At 43.7% G+C, this 22,002-nt stretch overlaps 1 protein-coding gene across 1 annotated transcript in view; it reads right to left on the bottom strand.

Moving 5' to 3' along the window:
- Positions 1-22,002, bottom strand: part of PPM1D (protein phosphatase, Mg2+/Mn2+ dependent 1D) — a gene marked incomplete at both ends in the record, with an annotated part of 58,695 nt that overhangs the window by 16,214 nt on the left and 20,479 nt on the right. The window contains 2 exons of the mRNA XM_080712498.1: positions 984-1,174; positions 14,762-14,886. Of these exons, the coding sequence (XP_080568624.1) occupies positions 984-1,174; positions 14,762-14,886 (316 nt within the window). The remainder of the gene's footprint in view (positions 1-983; positions 1,175-14,761; positions 14,887-22,002) is intronic.

Genomic DNA, 22,002 nt, shown 5'->3' with positions numbered 1-22,002 from the left:
TCCTTTGTACTGAGGATGAAATCCAGGGGCATTCTACCTCCAGGCTACACCACACTCTAGTGTTTTGTTCTATGTATGCAACTGATAAAAAATGCAAAGGAAGCCGGGCATGGTGGCGCATGCTTGTAATCCTTGCGCTTGGGAGGCTGAGACAGGAGGATCACACAGGTTTTGAAACCAGCCTCAGCTACTTAGTGAAACTCTCAGCAATGTAGTGAGACCCTGTTTCCAAATAAAGTATAAAATAGGTCTGGGAGTACAGCCCAGAGGTAGAAAAGCCCCTAGGTTCCCAACCCCAATGCCAGAAGAAAAAAAAAAAAAAAAAAAAGCATAGGAAGCCAAGCATGGTGGCACACGCTTGTAATCCCAGCATTCGAGAGGCTGAAAAAGGAGGGTTGTGGTTCACGGACAGCCTCGGCTATGTAATGAGACCCTGTTTCAAGATAAAGAATAAAAATCGGGGCTAGGGGTATAGCTCAGAGGTAGAATGCCCCTGGGTTCCATCCCCAGTACCAAAAAAAAAAAAAAAAAAAAAAGAGTACTAAACAGAAATCTGCACAAAAATGCGTGCATGAATTTCCATACAATAATCACTTGTAATACTCAAAAAGTGGAAACCCAAATATCAATCAACTAATGAATGGATCAATAAAATATAATCAATAAAGAATATTGTTATAAATGCAAAGTACTAATACGATCAATGACATAGATGAACCCTGAAAACATTATGCTAAGTGAACGAAACCAAAAGCTAAAGACTGTGTATTATACATTTATAGCAAATATCCAAAATAGGCAAATATATCAACTCATATAGAGCTGCCCAGGGTATGGAGAGAAATGGGTAGTGACTGCAGATGGCTATGTGCCGGGAGACGATGATACCCAAGGTGAACATCCTTAGTTCATCTTCAAGATGCCTGCAAAGGGGCCAGAACAACGGTTAGGCAACATATTCAAATCACTGCATCACTTCTCACCATCAAGTACTTTTTATCCTCTTGGTCTTGGCACATTGAGATGGCATCTTGAGGTGGAATCATATTCCAAAGTCCATCACTTCCCAGGATAATATACTTGTGCTTCTGGGGATCAAGAGTGTGGACACTTGTGTCTGGTTCAGGTGATACCACAAACTTACCACTGAAGAAATCATAGCTCCATAAATCACCTGAGGGGAGGAGGCAGAAAAAACATTAGTATTATTTCCAACCTAGATAGCTCTAGGGGATGCCAAGATCTATGCCCCTTGATTCAATTCCCAGTAAAACACACATACACATACACAGAACTCCCTTACCCTAATAAAGAACTAACACCTCAAATTTCTAACAGAAGCTAGGAATTTACTTCAATGGTAAAAGGCCTGCCTAGCATGTGTATGGCTAGGTGGTGTTCATATTCATTCATTCTCTCTCTCTCTCTCTTTCTCTCTCTCTCTCTCATGTCTGTCTGTCTGTCTGTCTGTCTGTCTGTCTTCTGTTGCAAACATTCAACCTGGAGATAGAGATGGTTAAAAGTATTCCCTTAGACGGGCGTGGTGGTGCACACTTGTAATCCCCGCGCTTGGGAGGCAGAGACTGGAGGATCGCATAGGTTCAAAGCCAGCCTTGCTGGCTAAAAAGACTCTGTTTCCAAATTTTAAAAAATATAAAATAAGTCTGGGAGTGTAACCAGGAGGTAGAAGGGTTTCCAGGAACCCCAGTACCATAAATAAATAGATAGATAGATAGATAGATAGATAGATAGATAGATAGATAGATAGATCTGGGAGTATAGCCCAGAGGTAGAGGGTTTCCAGGAACCCCAGTACCACCACCAAAAAAAAAAAAAAAAAAAAAAAAGACCATGTTTCAAAATAAAGAATAAAAAAAATAGGGCTTGGGGTATAGCTCAGAGTAGAATGCTGCTGGGTTCAATCCCCAGTACCGCATAACAAAAAAACAAAACCACTAGCCAGTTTAAACATGCTCAGAATCCAATAAAAGAATAATTCAAATCAATTGCGCTACTCTAAAATGGCAAAATTCGCCAGGCGTGGTGGCACAAGTTTGTAATCCCCACGCTTGGGAGGCGGAGACAGGAGGATCGCTCTGGTTCGGAGCCAGCCTCGCTGGCTTAAGAGACCCTGCCAAATAAAAACTATAAAAATAGGTCTGGGAGTGTGGCCCAGATGTAGAAGGGCTTCCAGGAACCCCAGTACCACCAAATAAAAAAAATAAAAAAAATAAATAAAAATAAAATGGCAAAATTCACTGCTAACTGGCTTCTTCAAAACAACAATTCAATCTTCAGCGTAGTAGAAGAGAACATGTGACCAGGAAAAAAATATTTATACCCCACATAGATTCAGATACACATTTACCTCTATATATAGCCAGACAAAGATCCCTGGTTGAGGCAAAAAAACGAACACAGAAATAACATGCATAACATGGTAATAATACAGCGATGCCCCATCTTTTTAAAAAAAAGATTTCTCCTGTGTTTTGGATAATACTATCACTCTACATAAAAATATATAGAAACAGAATCCCTAATTCATCTAAACTAGGATCTCTGTTAAAAATAATTTCAATTTGCACTCTAATGCAGATTGTATCACCTTAAAGGATGACAATTTCTCACATCCAAACTAACAATATTGTTTAAAGTTTGAAAGGATTTTTAAATAAATTGCTTAAGCCAGGCGTGGTGGCGCACGCTTGTAATCCCCGCGCTTGGGAGGCTGAGACAGGAGGATCACACAGGTTCGAAGCCAGCCTCAGCTACTTAGTGAGGCTCTGAGCAACTTAGTGAGACCCTGTTTCCAAATAAAATATAAAATAGGTCTGGGAGTATAGCCCGGAGGTAGAAAGCCTCTGGATTCCACCCCTAGTACCACCAAAAATAAATAAATAAATAAATAAATAAATAACTTATTTGAATAGGTGATAATTCACATGTATAGAAAAAACCAAAAAGTACAGAGGATACCCAGTGAAAATTCTCTCTTCCCATTCTTTAAAATCCCAGTTCTCCACACAGAGAACAGCCTATTTTTCTTTTCTCTTCCCGTGTGTGTGGGTGGGGGTCTGGACATTGAACCCAGAGGTATTGTGACTATGAACTACAGACTCTTTTCCTTTTTTTAAATTATATATATATATATATATATATATATATATATATTTGTGTGTACTGGGGTTCCTGGAAACCCTTCTACCTCTGGCCTACACGCTAAGACCTATTTTATATTTTTATTTGGAAACAGGGTCTCTTAAGCTTGAGAGGCTGGCTTCGAACCAGCGTGATCCTCCTGTCTCCGCCTCCCAAGCATGGATATTACAAGCATGCGCCACCACGTCCTGCACCTCTTTTACTTTTTATATTTGTAAAATATTTAGTTTGGGGGAGGAAGGCTTGGGTGGACCCAGGATGTTCTACCACTGAGCTCCTTCAGCCTCCTCCCCCCAAACAAGATCTTGCTTAGTTGCCCAGGGTGGCCTCAAATTTGAGATCATCCTGCCTCTCCCTCCTGCATAACCAGGATTACAGGCCTGAGCCGTGATTTCACTAACTTTTTTTTTTTTTTTTTGGTGGTACTGGGATGAAACCCAGGGGCTTGCTACCTCTGGGCTATACTCACAGACCTATTTTATACTTTATTTGGAAACAGGGTCTCACTAAGTTGCTGAGAGCCTCACTTAGAAGCTGAGGCTGGCTTCAAACCTGTACAATCCTCCTGTCTCCACCTCCCAAATGCTGGGATTACAAGCGTGAGGCACCAGGCCTGGCTTCACTAATTCTTTACAGTATTTTTCAGTATCAGTATGGTTCTGTTTTACTCAGTATATTTCAAATGCTTTATATTTACTATGAAAAGTCCCCAGAATCTGAACCTTTTTATTTTTTTTTTGGTGGTACTGGGGTTCCTGGAAACCCTTCTACCTCAGAGCTACACTCCCAGACCTATTTTTATATAGTTTTTCATTTGGAAACAGGGTCTCTTAAGCCAGTGCGGCTGGCTCTGAACCTGCACGATCCTCCTGTCTCCGCCTCCCAAGCGCAGGGATTACAAGCGTTCACCACCACGCCCGGCCAGAATCTGAACTTTTAATGAACTCACCAGCTGATTCATATTCATAGGCGAACATCACTTACTTTACTAATTCAAAGAGTCTACATGGCTTTAGCTAGTATCAAACAACCGTGGTGGCACACACTTGTAATACCGGTGCTTGGGAGGCGGAGATAGGAGGATCGCACAGGTTCGAAGCCAGCTGTGCTGGATTCAGAGACCCTGTTTCCAAATAAAAATATAAAAAATAGGTGTCTGGGAGTGTAGCCCGGAGGTAGAAGGGCTTCCAGGAACCCCAGTAGCACCAAAACAACAACAACAATAACAAAAACTGGTAAGGATCAGAATTGTTTTTTGGTATACTGCTTGCTTACCAAACACTGAGGATCATAAAATGTTTTTTTTTTTTTTTTTGCAGGTATGGAAATGGAACCCAGGGGCATTCGACCTCCCGTGCCCTATTTTTATTCTTTATTTTTGAAACAGGGTCTCACTAAGTTGCAGAGGGCCTAAGTAGCTGAGGCTGTCCACGAACCTCCATCCTCCAGTCTCAACCTCCTGAGTGCTGGGATTACAAGTGTGTGCCACCACGCCCAGCGAATATTTTTTCTTTCTTGTACTACTGGGGATGGAACCCAGGGGCATTCTACCTGTGAGCTATATCCTCAGACCTATTTTATTCTTTTATTTGGAAACAAGGTCTTAGTTGTAGTTGGCAGTAAATCGCTGAGGCTGATGGGAAACCTGCGATCCTCCTATCTCAGCCTCCCAAGTACTAAGTACTATAATTACAGGCCTGTGCTGTCACACCTAGCTCTTCCTCCTCCTCCTCTTCTTCGTGTGTGTGTGTGTGTGTGTGTGTGTGTGTGTGTGTGTGTGTGTGTGTTGTTTTTTGCCAGGGGCATTCTACCTCCAAGCTACACCTCCAGCCCTACTTTTTATTCTTCATTTTGAAACAGAGTCTTACTAACTTGTGGAGGGCCTAAGTAGCTGAGGCTGACTCCAAACCTGTGATCTTCCTGTCTCTTTCTCCCAAATGCTGGGATTACAAGCATGCACCACCACACCTGGCTTACTCTTTATTTTGAAACAGGGTCTAAGTTGTGGAGGGACTTACTAAGTAGCTGAGGCTGGCTGCGAATCTGTGATCCTCCTGTCTCAGACTCCCAAGTACTGAGATAATGAGGGTGTGCCGCCAGGCCTGGCTACAGATCGGTATTCCTATCCTTCCTGAAGAAGAGAGCCTTGGACACTGGCAGTCAGGGTTGTTGCTTGCTAGATGGCCATTTTCCCCCTTTCCTCAGTAGAGGGTGCTAAAGGGACATTAAAGAAGCTGAGTCCTTTTCTTTTGACTCCAGTAAGGCCACCCCCTCACCCAAGGGCATTCTACCTCTCCCAGCCTTTTATTTATTTTTTAGGACTGAACCCAGAGGCATTCTACCTACAAACTATATCCTCAGCCCAATTTTCTTTTGGTACCAGGACTGAACCCAGAGGCTTTCTACCTCCAAGCTACACCCCCAGCCTGATTTTATTTACTTGAAACAGGGTCTCACCAGGCTGCTGAGAGCCTTCCTACATTGCCGAAAATGGCTTTGAACCTGTGATCCTTTTTTTTTTTTTTTTTTTGTGGGTCTGGGAATGAAACCCAGAAGAATTTGACTCTGAGCTACAGCCCCTGCCCTATTTTTTATTCTTTACTTTGAAGCAGGGTCTCACTAAGTTGCAAAGGGCCTCACTAGGTAGCTAAGGCTGACCGCAAACTGCAATCCTCCTGGGACTACATGTGTGCGCTACCACACCCGGCCTGTGATTCTTCTGTTCCAGCCTCCCAAGTGCTGGGATTTCAAGCATGTGCCACCATGCCCAGTCTTTTTATTTTTTATTGTGACACTGAGTCTCAGGAAGTTGCTGAGGGGCTCACTAAGTTCTCAAATCTGCAATCCTCCAGTCTTGACCTCCTAAGCACTGAGACTAGTGAAACATACCAGCACATCCACTCCAGTGGGCCCTTATCTGCTTGATTCTGTGGCATGTAACACCAGAAAATCTCAATACCACATCAATACCACATCAATACCACATCAATACCACATCAATACCACATCAATACCACATCAATACCATATCAATCGCCCAGGGAGAGTTTTCCGATCATCTTTGCTTCATCTAAATGCCACTCAAAGGCCGGGCGTGGTGGCGCACGCTTGTAATCCCTGCGCTTGGAAGGGCGAGACAGGAGGATTGCACAGGGTTGAAGCCAGCCTCTGCTGGTTTAAGAGACCCTGTTTCCAAATAAAAAATTTAAATAGGTCTGGGAGTGTAGCCCGGAGGTAGAAGGCCCCTGGGTTTCATCCCCAGTAACATAAAAAAAAAAAAAGCCACTCAAAATTGCAATTAAAATAATCTCTTTTAAGCCAGGTGTGGTGGCGCACGTTTGTAATCCCAACATTTGGGAGGCTGAAACAGGAAGATCGTGGTTTGCGGACAGCCTCAGCTACTTAGGCCCTCTGCAACTCAGGGAGACCAACCTTGTTTCAAAATAAAGAATAAAAAATAGGGCTGGGGAGTATTCCTGAGACTCAGTGTCACAACAAAAAATAAAAAGACTGGGCATGGTGGCACATGCTTGAAATCCCAGAGGTAGAATGCCCCTAGGTTCCATCCCCAGTGCTAAAAAAAAAAAAAAAAAAGCTACCTGGGTACTGCCAAACACATCTCAGTTACTTGAGAGCTGAGGTGGGAGGATCACAACTCCAGGCCAAGCTGGGCAATTTAGCAAGACTGTCTCAAATAAAAGAAAAATTACAGTGGCATAGGATTGTAATCCTAGTGCTTAGAAGGCTGAGATAAGAGGATCACAGGTTCAAGGCCAGCCTCAGGAATGACCCCTGTTAAACAAATTAAACAATTAAAATGACCAAATTAAAACAAAATAGAGCTGAGGGCATGGCTTGGAGGTAGAATGCCTTCGGATATAATTCTTAGCACCACAAAACAAGATAAAAATAAAATAAAAAATAAAAGAGCTGAGGATGGAACTCAGTCCCTGGGTTTAATCTTTAGTACTGCAAAAACAAACAAAACGAAGGAAAACCCCACAAATCTAGGATGGTGATGATGGTTATACAACTGTGCAAATATTCTCTACACCACTTAACAATACACACTGAAAATGTTTTATCCATATTTCTATTTTCATGGCTGTGTTCTAGGTACACTGATCTTCATCAGAGTCCCTTATAACCAGGCTTCTTTCTACCATGATGCTTTCAAAAATGCTATGTCTATGCATGAAATACTTTCTTCCAACAGCATTCTACTGCTGAGCTACACCCCCAGCCTGTCAGCCCACCCACCCACCCACCTGTCTGTCCATTCATCCATCCACCCACCCACCCATCTGGGGATTGAACCCAGGGGCATTTAATTAATTAATTCATTTGTTTGTTTATTGAGGTACTGGAGATGGAACCCAGGGGCATTCTACCTTGGAGCTATACCCCCAGCCCTATTGTTTATTCTTTTTTTTTTTTTTTTTTTTGCGGGTTTGGGGATGGAACCCAGGGGCATTTGGCCTCCAAGCTACACCCCCTGCCCTACTTTTTATTCTTTATTTTGAAACCGGGTCTCACTGAGTTGCAGAGGGCCTCACTAAGTAGCTGAGGCTGTCCGCGAACCGTGATCCTCCAGGTCTCAGCCTCCCAACTGCTGGGATTACAAGCGTGCGCCACCACGCCCGGCTAAATTTTTTTTTTTTTTTTGGAAACAGGGTCTCTTAAGCCAGCATGGCTGGCTTCGAACCTGCGCGATCCTCCTGTCTCTGCCTCCCAAGCGCGGGAAATACAAGCGTGCGCCACCACACCCGGCTTATTCTTTATTTTTGAAACAGGGTCTCACTGAGTTGCAAAGGGCCTCACTAAGTAGGGGAAGCTGTCTGCAAATTGTGATCCTCCTGCCTCAGCCTCTCAAATGCCACCTCCCAAGTGGAATTACAAGTGTGTGCCACCACACCCAGCTTTTCTTTCTTTCTTTCTTTCTTTCTTTTTTTTTTTTTTTAGCAGTAGTGGGGATTGAACCCAGGGCATTCTGCCTTTGAGCTACATCCTCAGCCCTATTTTGTATTTTTTATATACCTATGGATGTCACAACTAGATGCTGATGTAAACAAACTTACTAGCCTGCCAGTTACATACAAGTACAGCATATGTAATTATGTATAGTACATAATACTTGATATAGCAACTATTTTGCTAGCTTAGGTACTTATACTATAATAATTGTAGAGGGTACTCCTTTTTAAAAAAATTTTTGGTACTAGTGATTGAACCCAGGGGTCTTCTACCTTCAAAGCTACACCTCTATCCCTATTTTGAAGATGGGTCTCCTAAATTGCTGAGGCTATTCAGAAAACTGCAACTCTCCTGTCTTAGCCTCCCAAGCACTGTGCCCAGCCACTCCTTTTACTTACAAAAAAAAAAAGAACAAGTTTTATTAGCCAGGTGTGGTAGTGCATGCTTGTAATCTCAGTACTTGGGAGGCTGAGACAAGAGGATCCAGGTTCACAGAGAGCCTCAGCTACTTAGGCCCTCTGCAACTTAGTGAGACCCTGTTTCAAAATAAAGAACAAAAAATCAGGCTAGGGGTTGTAGCTTGGAGGAAGAATGCCCCTGAGTTCAATCTCCAGCAAACAAAAAAAAAAGTTTATTTTTAAATTTTTTTGGGTTTTTTTTTTTTTTTGCAGTACTGAGGATGAAGCCCAGGGACATTTTATCTCCAAGCTACATCCTCAGCCCTATTTTTTATTCTTTATTTTAAAACAGGGCCTTACTGAGTTGCAAAGGGACTAAGTAGCTGAGGCTGTCTGCAAACTGCAATCCCCCTGGTCTCAGCCTCCCAAATGCTAGATTACAAGCATGCGCCACCATGCACAGCTAAAAAAAATAAGTTTTTTTTTTTTTGTGTGTGTGTGTGTGTGTGATACTGGGGGTAGAACCCAGAGGCTTTCTACCTCTGGGCTATACTCTCAGACCTATTTTATACTTTATTTGGAAACAGGGTCTCACTATGTTGCTGAGAGCCTCACTAAGTAGCTGAGGCTGGCTTCAAACCTGTGTGATCCTCCTGTTTCAAACCTCCCAAGCGCAGGGATTACAAGCGTGCGCCAACACGCCAGTCCTAAAAAATAAGTTTAATGTAAGATAGTTTGCTGTGTTATTCTAGCAGCATCTTTATATACCTCTATATTCCATCAAGAGGCTTTATCTATTGATTGACCTATACCAGCTAAGTTTGTTTAAGTACACTCTATGAGGCATTTTGTAGATGAGCCCATCTTCAAGCAACACGTAACTGTATAATGAAATATGGAGAATTATCACCTGAACCTAGAAGACTAGAGAAACATGTTAACCAATTCTGAATATGTAAATGACTCATGCAAAAAGAAAAGTAAGTATAGAAGTAAGGCAGATATCTGAAAGACATGGAAGCCAGGGTAGATTGTGCATGCAATGTTTGGTGTGTATGTTTACTGGGAGTGGAACCCAGGGGTGCTCCACCACTGAGTTATATCTCCAGCCCTTTTATTTTATATTTTGAGACAGGTCCTCACTAAGTTGCCTGGGTTGTTCTTGAACTTGATCCTCCTAAGTCTCCCAAGTACTGGGATTACAGAGGTAGACCTAGCTGAGGCAGACTTATCTTTTTTTTTTCCCCCAGTACTGGGGATGGAACTTGGGGCATTCTACCTCTAAGCTAAACCCCCAGCCCTATTTTTTATTCTTTATTTTGAAAGAGGGTCTCAATGAGTTGCAAAGGGCCTCACTACGTAGTAGCTGAGGCTATCCATGATTCTTCTGTTTTAGCCTCCCAAATGCTGGGATTAGAAGCGTGCACCACCACGCCCGGCGACTAAATTTCCTATTTTTTGTTTGTTTGTGCAGTACTGGGGATGGAGCCCAGTGGCATTCTATCTCCAAGCTATACCCCCAGCCCTATTTTTTATTCTTTATTTTGAAACAGGGTCTCACTGAGTTGCAAAGGGCCTCACTAAGTAGCTGAGGCTGTCATCCACTAACCACGATCCTCCTGTCTCAGCCTCCTAAAAGAGGATGAGGCAGGAGGATTTTAACTTCCAGGTCAGCCTGTCTTCTTATTAAAAAAGAAAAAAGAAAAAAAAAAAAAGAAGGCCATGGCGGATGCCAGGATACTGGAGATGCAGACAAAACTTATCCAAATGAACTGGAACTTTTAGAAAAATTCCCCGCAAAGGAGGACTGCTTCTTCTCTACATTCTTAAGAATCTTGGACATCCCCTGTAAGGAGAGAGTTTAGCGGAGACCTAGGAGGAAGGCAGTGTTGGAAGCGGTCTACGTGATGGCAGTGGAGACTTGTATTCAGGAGAGGCAGAAATCTGATCCTACCAACCTTTTTCTTTTGGAGAAATTACACCAAACATCGAATGCTACCGTCGCGCATGCTTCGGAACACTGGAAAACATTCAGAGTGGAAAAAGAGCTTGGGAAAGATTTGAAATGGTGGAGGCAGTGGAAATGGCAGTGGCCAGTACTCAGGGGAGGCAGAGATCTGAACTTTTGAAGTAATAACCCCAGAGGCAGAATGCTACCACCACGCACCCTCGAGAACGTGGGACAAATGGCTGGGCGAAGAGGGTGCTCGGATTGAAGCCTGCTGAGGGGCTAGGCTGGTGCCGGGGCCAGCGAGGCCGGGATCGGAGCCTCCCACGAAGCAAGGCTGGTGCTGGAGCCTCCGAGGCCGGGATCGGAGCCTGCTGAGGTGTTAGGCCGGGGCCGGGGCCAGCGAGGCTGGGATCAGAACCTGCCGTGAGGCAAGGCTGGTGCTGGGGCCTCCAAGGCCGGGATCGGAGCCTGCCGAGGGGTTAGGCCGGTGGTGGGGCCAGCGAGGCTGGGATCGGAGCCTTCCGTGAGGCAAGGCTGCTACTGAGGCCTCCGAGGCCTGTACTAGAGCCTGCTGAGGGGTAAGGCCGGTGCTGGGGCCAGTGAGGCCGGGAATGAAGCCTGCCATGAGGCATGGCCGCTACTAAGGCCTCCGAGGCCAGGATCGGAGCCTGCCGAGGAATTAGGCCGGTGCCGGGGCCAGCGAGGCCGGGATCGGAGCCTGCCATGAGGCAAGACCGGTGCTAGGGCCTCCGAGGTCGGGATCGGAGCCTGCCAAAGGATTAAGCCGCTACCGCCGTCAGCAAGGTTGGGATTGGAGCCTGCCGTGAGGCAAGGCTGGCCTGGGGCCTCCAAAGCCAGGATTGGAGCCTGCCAAGGTGTAGGCCGGTGCCGGGGCCAGCGGTCGGCATCGGGGCCTGCCTTGAGGCAAGGCCGTTACTGAGGCTTCCGAGGCTGGGATCCGAGCCTGCCGAGGGGATAGGCCGGTTCCAGGGCCAGCAAGGCCGGGATCAGAGTCTGCCGTGAGGCAAGGCCGGTGCTGGGGCCCTCGAGGCCTGGATTGGAGCCTGCCGAGGGGTAAGGCTGGTGCTGGGGGGCCAGCGCGGCCAGGATCAGAGCCTATCATGAGGCACGGCCACTACTTAGGCCTCCAAGGCCAGGATCGGAGCCTGCCGAGGGGTAGGCTGGTGCCAGGGCCAGCGGCCGGCATCGGAGCCTGCCTTAAGGCAAGGCCACTACTGGGGCCTCCAAGGCCAGGATCGGAGCCTGCCATGAGGCAAGGCTGGTGCTGGGGCCTCCGAGGCCAGGATAGGAGCCTGCCGAGGGGTTAGGCCGGTGCCAGGGCTGGGACGGAGCCTGCCTTGAGGCTAGGATGGTGCTGGGGCCACCAAGGCCGGGATCGGAGCCAGCCAAGGGGTTAGGCCGGTGTGGGGGCCAGCGAGGCCAGAATTGGGGCCTCCCATGACGCAAGGCCGCTGCTTGAGCCAGCGAGGTCTAGATCAGTCCACCAGGTAGCCAGGCCACTACTGGGGCCGTCAAGAATGGGATCGAGCCGGGCGTGGTGGCACACGCTTGTAATCCCCGCGCTTGGGAGGTGGAGACAGGAGGATCGTGCAGGTTCCAAGCCAGCCGTACACACTGGCTTAGGAGACCCTGTTTCAAAAATATATAAAATAGGTCTGGGAGTGTAGCCCGGAGGTAAAAGGGCTTCCAGGAACCCCAGTACCACCAAAAAAAAAAAAAAAAAAAGAGTGGGATCGGTACTTGCAATGTGGCATGCACAGAGAAATATCACAGAAAATAAAAGCAGATGCTTCCCCTAACCAGCAAAACTAGGAGGAAAGGGGCAACAGGAAAAGGTGAAGCTATAGAAAGGGCCCTATAGTGAAGCAACAAAGGTGACCAATCAGAGGGTATGGAATAGGGGAGGTTGGAGCCTCTTTAAAACTCAGGAGGTATATAAACAAACGTATCAAAATTAATCACCAAACAAGCATGGGATCGAGGGAGGGGGAAGGATGGGATCGGGAGTGGATGAGGGCTAATTGGATGATGTGTGCTTGTATATCCTCTCAAGTCTTGTATTCCAATGTGATATATGATTACAATGCACCAATAAAAATAAATTAAAAATAAATAAATAACATCTCATTTTTAAAAATTTGCAACATGGTCTAAGTTGCTGAGAGGCTCTAAAAATTGCTGAGGCTGGCCTTGAATCTGTGATCCTCTTGTTTCAGATTCCCAAGTACTGGGATGCCAGGTATATGCACCACAGGGCCTGGTTTAGTAAGAAGTATCATTGATCTATCTATTTTGGACTGGGTATCAAACTCAGGAACATTCTACCTCTGAGCTATACAACCAACCCGTTTAACAAACAAACAAACAAACAAACAAACAAACAAACAAACAAGGTCTTAGTAAGTTCCTGAGGGCTTCACCAAGTTGCTGAGGCTGGCCTTGAACTTGTGATCCTCTTATCTCAGTTTCCCAAGTCCTGGAATCACAGGCATGCACCAACCACAGTGTCCAGCTTAGAAAGAATGATCAATCTATCTATTGTGGACTGGGTATCAAACCAGGGGCATTAACTCTGAGCTATGCCACCAGCCCTTATTTTATTCTCAATTTTTGAAACAAGGTCTCACTAAGTTGCAGTGGACCTCACTAAATTGTGAGGCTGGCTGCGAATCTGATCATTCTGTCTTATCCTCCCAAGTACTCAGATTATAAGTGTGCACCACCATGTCCGGCTCCATTTTTATTTTATAGTTAGTTATTTATTTATTTATTTATTTATTTATTTATTTATTTATTTATTTGCGGTACTGGAAATGGAACCCAGGAGCAATCTACCTCAAAGCTACACTCCAGGACTATTTTTATTCTTTATTTTGAAACAGATCTCACTGAGTTGCAAAGGGCCTCACTAAGTAGGAGCTGAGGCTGTCTTCGAACTGCTATTCTCCTATCTCAGCCTCCCAAATGCTAGGATTACAAGCATGCACCACCACGCCCAGCTCTATTTTATTTAAAAAAGGATATCACTCATTGCTGAGGGCCTTGTTAAGTTGCTGAGACTGGCCTCCAACCTCTGACCCTCCTTTCTCAGCCTCCCAAATCCTGGGGTTATGGAAGTATGTTACCATTCCATATTAGAATGGTTTGTTTTAGACTGGAGAGCAAACCCAGGGGCATTCTACCGAGCGCTACAAGCCTAGGGTCTCTCTATATTGAGGGTCTCACTAAGTTGCTGGGGCTGGCCTCAAACCGATGATTCTTTTGTCTCAGCTTCCCAGGTATTGGTATTACAGGCCTGCCACCACCCCGCCCAGCTAAAATGACCTTTTAAAAAGGCATGGATGTGAGTCATCTGCTGTTACTCCTTAGCTTAATGTCCTATAATACTTCACACTGCAATTATACCAGAATGTAGATGTCACTATGACAGGGCCCACGTTGACCTCACCACCTTCAGCCTTTGATAATTCCGAGTACATGAAAAGCTCTTTCCTGCTTCAGGATTCTTGCCTAGGACAGTCTTCCACAAGCTCTTCACAAGACTAGCTTCTTCTAAGCCTGCAAAATAACACTTCCTAAAAGTAGCATTTCCATCACACCATCTAAAATAGTTTTTTCCTTCTAAATTATATTTTATCACAGCACCCTGATTATTTCTTCCTTCATATTTCCTAATTTTTAATTAATTTTCTTTTTTCTGTGTTAGTGTGTGTGGTACTAGGATTGAAATCAGAGGCATTCTACCCAGTCCTTTTAATTAATTATTTATTTATTTATTTATTTATTTATTTTGCGGATCTGGGGATGGAGCCCAGGGACATTCGATAACCTCCGAGCTATACCCCCTGCCCTGTTTTTTATTCTTTATTTTGAAACAGGGTCTCACTAAGTTACGGAAGGCCTCACTATATAGCTGAGGCTGCCCGCAAACCACGATCCTCCGGTCTCAGCCTCCCGAATGCTGGGATTACAAGCGTATACCACCACACCAGGATAATTTTTTTATTTTAAAACAGGGTCTTGCTAAGTTGCTAAGTTGCTGAGGCTGGCCTCAAACCTGTAATCCTCCTGTATCAACCTCCCATGTATTGGGATAATGGGTGTGTACCACCACATCCAGCCTCAATTAAGTTCTAAAGCATTTAATAGAGTATCATTTTTTCTTCCCTCACCATGCACCAACTAAGGGTTTCGTTCTCAGTCTCATTTACTTTGCTATCATAATAAAATGTCACCCAAAGCAAATCCTACTTACCAAGTGCTCTTGCTACTGCCAGGAAAGGAATCTGGTCAATAATTGTGCTCCTTCTAACAGGTCCATTGTGAGTGAGTCGAGGCCTTTTCCAAACTACACGATTCACCCCGGACTTGTTCATCACACTGAAAAACAGAGTTCATTTAAATACTCTAAGAGATTAGAGTATAACAAGATAGCTTGACGTGCTAAACCAACAAAATTATATTATCATACAATAATGACTTATCTGTTTTCAATACAAAGATGTGTAAGCCAAAGTTCAGAGAGAAAAACAAAACAGGGCAGGGTTGTATGAGGAGAATTTGGAAATGAATGAAGCAGACCAAACAGAATGGAATGAAAATATTGTGAAGAAAAGCAGGGTGTGGTGGTGCATGCCTATAATCCCAATACTTGGGACTGAGACAGGAGGATCAGAGGTTCGAGGACAAACTCAGCAAGTAGTGAGACTCTCAGCAACCTACTGAGACCCTATTTCAAAATAAAAACAAAAATAAAACAGGCTGGGAGTGTAGCTTGGTTGTAGAATGCCACTGGGTTTAATCCTCAGTGCCACACCATCCCCCCCCAAAAAAACCCCAGCAATACCTATATATTTAAATATTTCTGTAATTCAAAGTATGAGACTAGAACTTAGAAAATGGATCTGCTGTAAAAACACATCATCTGAGTTATAGAGTGTAACCCCCGCCTAGAAATTTAGTAGAAACAGAAATCTATATACAGAGGAGTTAGTACCCTGCAGGTTGCCTCAAACTAGGAAATAACTCTGAATTAAAAAAAGAGAGAGAAGCTGGGCGTGGTGGCACACACCTGTAATCCCAGTTCTTGAGAGGCTGAGACAGAAGGATTGCAGGTTCACAGCTATTTAAGTGAGGCCTTTCGCAATTTATTGGGACCGTTTCAAAATAAGGAATAACAAAATAGGACTGAGGGTGTAGTTCAGAGGTAGAAAGCCTCTCAATCTCCAATACCACAAAAGGGGGGGGGGGAGGAGGGAGAGAGAGAGAGGAAGGGAGGGAGGAGAGAGAGAAAGAGAAGGGCTAATTCTCACACTGTACACAGCACGACTAAAATAGGACTAATATAAAATTGGAACTTAGGTCAATATGACTATAATTTCTCTGGGTGTTTGTATGTGTTTTAATGTTAACAGAAGAAAAATGTTCTTTGAAAACCTAGAAAAGGAGAGGAGAGGCATGGCAAAAAGCATTTCTATTCTTTCTCTTTTTCTCTCTCTTCTCTCTCGCTCCCTTCCTCCTCCCTTTTTTCCTTCCTTATACTGGGGATTGAACCAAGAGGTGTTCTGCCACTGAGCCCAGACTCTTTATTATTTTGAGACAGGGTCTCACTAAGTCATCAAGGCTGGCCTTGACCTTGCAAGCCTCTATCTCAGAAAAGAGCATTTCTGAGAAACAATATTAGTCTACTCAATATTAGGTCCACCTGACAGAAATTAAGATAGACACTGATTCCCAGGACTGTCAAAGATAGAAGCCATTAAGATAATCTAGCCGGACATGGTGGTGCACGCTTGTAATCACCACTCTTGAGAGGCTGAGACAGGAGGATCACATAGGTTCCAAGCCAGCCTCAACTACTTAGAGGCACTCAGCAACTTAGTGAGACCCTGTTTCCAAATAAAATATAAAATAGGTCTGGGAGTGTAGCCCAGAGGTAGGAAGCCTCTGGGTTCTACCCCCAGTACCACCAAAAAAAACCCAAAACAAAACAAAACAAAAAAACAGGCTGGGCATGAGCATGGTGGCGCACACTTGTAATCCCCGCTCTTGGGAGGTGAAGACAGGAGGATCACGCAGGTTTGAAGCTGGCTTAAGAGACCCTGTTTCCAAATAAAAATATAAAATAGGTCTGGTAGTGTAGCCCAGAGGTAGAAGGGCTTCCAGGAACCCCAGTACCACAAAAAAAAAAGATAATCTAATTAAATCCCATCATTAGGGTCCCATGTATATCCAAAACCTTTGTTGTTTTATATTGTAATTCTAATATGTGGGTTCTAATACCCTAACCCTCTAGATTGAACCTAGGGGCATTCCACCTCTGACCTATATCCCTAGTCCTTATGCATTTATTTACTGTGATACTATGGACTGAACTCAGGGGTATTCTACCTGAGCTACATCCTTAGCTCAATTTAGTTTAGTTTAGTTTAATCTGCAAGCCTGCCTCAGCTTTCCAGATACTGGGATTATAAAAATGGACCAACACACCCAGCCCTTTTTATTTTCTATTTTGAAACACAGTCTCTCTAAGTTGCTAAGGGTCTTAAATTGCTGAGGCTGATAGAAGCTCTCTTGACACTTAAAGAAATATTGTCTGTGTTTCTGAGAAACAAAAATATAATGATACTGAGAAAACGAAAGTTTAAATTCAATGTCAAAAAAAATAAAAGCAAGGCCAGGTGTGGTAGTGTATGATTGTAATCCCAGTACTTGGGGAGGGGGAGGGACTAAGACAGGAGGATCCCAGGTTTGAGGACAGCCTCAGCTACTTAGTGAGATTCTCTGCAACTCAGTGAATCTGTTTGAAAATAAGGAATAAAAAAATAGGACTGGCAGTATAGCTCAATGAAAGAATGCCCCTGAGTTCAATCCCCAGTACCACACACAAAAAAAGCAATGTTATAAAAGGTTCTGTTTTTATTACACTCCCTGCTGTTATCCTGTACCATTAAAAGGCATATAAAAAGAAACAGCCTGACATGCCGAGAGCTGACTGAGCAGTAACAGAAGGCTGGAAAAACAGAGCGCTGGCCAATTGCCTAGGCTGGGACAGAGGGAAGTGAGGAAATAACTTATAAACTGGTTCAATTTTTGCAAAAAGACACCTGCTCCCAAATGGCAAAGAGCATCTGTCCAACAGTCCAGATGGTATTTTAGTGATAAGGCAAAAAATAAAGATACTTTAAAAACGCTAGTAAATCAAAGAAAATAAAACTTTAATATTCAAGTTAAAAAGTAAATGATATATATAAAAAATATATATACACACACATATATATATTCTCATTAATCTTATAAAAATATTTCTAAAAGCTGGGCACGGTGGCGCATGCATGTAATCCCAGCATTTGGGAGGTTGAGACAGGAGGACTGCATGCGGTTCTTGGACAGCCTCAGCTACTCAGTGAGGTCACCGCAACTTAGTGAGACCCTGTTTCAAAATAAAGAATAAAAAAAAAAAAAAAATCAGGCTGGGGTGTAGCTCGGAGGTAGAATGTCCCTGGGTTTAATACCCAGCACCAAAAAAAAAAAAAAAAAAAAAGATTAAAAAGATTAAAAAGAACGGATCAAGCCTACATTTTTTTTAGTGCTTTTTTTGTTTTGCGGTACTGGGAATGAAACCCAAGGCCATTCTATCTTTGAGTTACACTCCAGACCTATTTATTTATTTATTTATTTATTTATTTATTTATTTATTTATTTATTTTTGCAGGTCTGGGGATGGAACCCAGGGGCATTCGACCTCCGAGCTACATCCCCTGCCCTATTTTGTATTCTTTATTTTGAAACCAGGTCTCACTGAGTTGCAGAGGGCCTTACTGAGTAGCTGAGGCTGTCCATGAACTGCATTCCTCCGGTCTCAGCCTCCCGAATGCTGGGATTACAAGCGTGCACCACCATGCCCGACTTATTCTTTATTTTGAAACAGGGTCTCACTGAGTTGCAAAGGGCCTCACTAAGTAGCTGAGGCTGTCCACGAACCCAGAGCCTTCTGTCTTAGCTTCCCAAATGCTGGGATTACAAGCATGTGCCACCACTCCCGGCTTTACAATATTTTGTGTGTTTGTGTTTGGTACTAGGGATGGAATCCAGGGGTATTCTACCTCTGAGCTATACCCTCAGCCCTATATTTTATCCTTTATTTTGAAACAGGATGACACTAAGTTGCAGAGGGCCTAAGTAGCTGAGGCTGGCTGCCAACCCAGACCCTCCTCTCAGCCTCCCGAATGCTGGGATTACAAGCATGTGCCACTGCATCTAGCTTTATTCTTTTAATCTGAAACAGGGTCTCACTAAGTTGCAGAGGGCCTAAGTAGCTGAAGCTGACCTTGAACCTGTAATCCTCCTATCTCAGTCTCCCAAGTACTAGGGTTACAACATGCACCACTATACCTGGCTCACGCCTAATAATATTAAAAATGTATAATAATGGGGCTGAGTTGTAGCTCAGTGGGAAAGTGCTTGCTTACTAGGCATAATGCCCTAGGTTCCACTCCTACCACTAAAAAGGGCGGGGGGGGACAAAACCTGTAATAATACATCAACTTAAAAATATAGCAGAGTGGTGGTTTACATCTTAATCCCAGCTACTTGAGAGGTCAAAGTGGAAGGACTGCAAATTCTAAGGCCAGTGTGGGTAATTTAGCCAGATCATCTGGGCTTAGTAGTAACACACCTAAAACTGCAGTATTTAGAAGGCTGAGGAGTGAGAAAGTAGGGTTGCAGGCTTGAGCCCAGCACACAGTAACTTAGCAAGATGCTATTTGAAAATGTAGAAGCTGGGCGTGGCGGCGCACTCTTGTAATCCCAGCATTTGGGAGGCTGAGGCAGGAAGATCATGGTTCACAGTCAGCCTCCACTAGTAGTGAGGCCCTTTGCAATGCAGTGAGACCCTGTTTCAAAATGAAGAATAAAAAATAGGGCTGGGGCTTGTAGATAGAATGCCCCTGAGTTCCATCCTCAGTACCACCAAAAAAAAAAAAAAAAAAAGGAAAAAAGAAAAAAGAAAAAAAATTGGGGGGGGGATATGTGGCACTGGGGGTGGAACCCAGGGCTTTTCTACCTCCGGGCTATACTCCCAGACCTATTTTATACTTTATTTTGAAACAGGGTCTCACTAGTTGCGGAGGGCCACACTAAGTAGCTGAGGCTGGCTTCGAACCTGTGGGATCCTCCTGTCTCAGCCTCCCAAGCGTGGGGATTACAAGCATGCGCCACCACGTCTGGCAGAAAAAATAATTTTTTTTTTTAAAATAAAAAGGGCTGGGGGTATAGCTCAGATGTAGAATGCTTTTGGGTTCAAGTTCCAGCCCCCCCCCCCCCAATATTTGAGACTATCTCAAAATAAAATTTTACTTATTTTTTGTACATGTGGTACTGGATATTGAACCCAGATGCATTCTACCTTCAAGCTACACCCCCAGCCCAATTTTTTATTTCTTATTTGAAAAGAGGGTCTCACTAGGGTGATGAGAGTATCACTATTTGTACCACTCGACCCTGGGAATGTAGACAGTGGAGAAAGCTGTGGATGAAGTAGGGGAAAGGAGTTTATGGAAACACTGTTTCACTCTCGATTTTATTTATTTTTTATTTTTGCAGTACTGAGGATTGAACCCAGGGGCATTCTTCCTCTGAGCTATATTCCCAGCCCTATTCTTTAGTTAAAAAGGTTCTCACTAAGTTGTTATTAGTTTCACTAAGTAGCTGAGGCTGGCTGGGAACACCTGTGATCCTCCTATCTCAGCCTCCCAAACAATGGAAGCATGTACCACCTCACCCAGCTTGATTTTTTTTTTTTTTATGGCACTGGAGATGGAACCCAGGGGCATTCTACCTCCAAGCTATACCCCTACCCTATTTTTTCTATTTTTTTGTTTTGAAACAGGGCATTAAGTTGCTAAGGTCTTGAATCTGCCATTATCCTGTCTCAGCCTCCCAAGTATTGGGACTATAACTGCGCCACATGCCGAGTTTCTCCTTCAATCTTGCTGTGAATTAAAAAGTGCTCTAAAAGCTGGGCATGGTGATGCACGCTTGTAATCCCAATATTTGGGAGGCTGAGACAGGAGAATCACAGTTCACCAACAGCCTCAGCTACTACTTAGGCCCTTTGCAACTCACTGAGACCCTGTTTCAAAATAAAGAATAAAAAATAAGGCCAGGTGTGGTGATGCACGCTTGTAATCCCTGTGCTTGGGAAGCAAAGACAGGAGGATCACGCATGTTCGAAACCAGCCTCGCTGGCTTAAGAGACCCTTAGAGCTGGGAGGTAGAAGGGTTTCCAGGAAACCCAGTACCACCAAAAAAAAAAAAAAAAAAAAAAAAATAGGGCTGGGGTGTAGTTTGGAGGTAGAATACCTCTGGGTTCCATCCTTAATACAGGAAAAAAAAAAAAAGGTAAAATAAAAGTGCTCTAAAAATAAATAATAAAAACATGCATGGATTACAAAAAATCCAACTATCCAATGGCTCTTAATCGAGACCAATAGCTTGTAAAAAGCTAAGAAAAGTTCATTAATATACATCAAATACCACAATATAACCTTGAAGAAACTACCACTGCTGGGAGTAGTTGTACATATTTGCAATCCCAGTACTTGGGAGGCTGAAACTGCATGATCATAGGTTTGAAACCAGCCTCAAAATTTAGTGAGACTCAGTAATCTAACGAGATATTGTTTCAAAATAAAAAACACAGCCGGGCGTGGTGGCACACACATGTAATCCCGGCGCTTTGGAGGCGGAGACAGGAGGATCGCGCAGGTTCGAAGACAGCCACGCTGGCTTAAGAAACCCTGTTTCCAAATAAAAATATAAAAAACAGATCTGGGAGTGTAGCCCAGAGGTAGAAGGGCTTCCAGGAACCCCAGTACCACCAAAAAAAAAAATTAAAAAATAAAAAACACAAGGGGCTGGTTATGTAGCTTGAAGGTAGAATAACCCTAGGTTCAATCCCCAGTAGTATGGGAAGAAAAAAAAAAAAGGACCACTTACTGAGTTTTGGAATGGTATCCAAGAATAAATGAGAAAGCTATCAAATACCCCCTCCCCTTTCCAATCATCATCTTATATAAGAACAGATTTACTTCAGGGACTGCAAACAAAATATCATGACAGAGTACACAAAACATGAGACTTTAGCTGTCACCTATTAAGCCAGACATTAAAAAGATTTGCAAAAATATAAAACAATGCCACCTCTCTCACTAAATGTTTTATCTCACTGAAAGTATGGCACAAAACCCACAAGACAACAGAAAAAACAGGTAAGAAAAAACCCAGGAGCATCATCAAAAGAAACTATAAAAACAATATCTGCAACTCACATCACATACATTAGACTCTGCTCTGCTCATAAGTATTCATGTGAAGGGTCTTCTTCTTCTTTTTTTTTTTTTTTTTTTTTTTTGGGGGTGGTACTGGAAGCCCTTCTACCTCCGGGCTACACTCCCAGACCTATTTTTATATTTTTATTTGGAAACAGGGTCTCTT

The sequence above is a fragment of the Muscardinus avellanarius genome (assembly GCF_963383645.1).
Source record: "Muscardinus avellanarius genome assembly, chromosome: 16".
Taxonomy (NCBI): Eukaryota; Metazoa; Chordata; class Mammalia; order Rodentia; family Gliridae; genus Muscardinus; species Muscardinus avellanarius.
The sequence above is the reverse complement of the archived record's forward strand: the minus strand, read 5'-3'. Positions and strand labels throughout refer to the sequence as shown.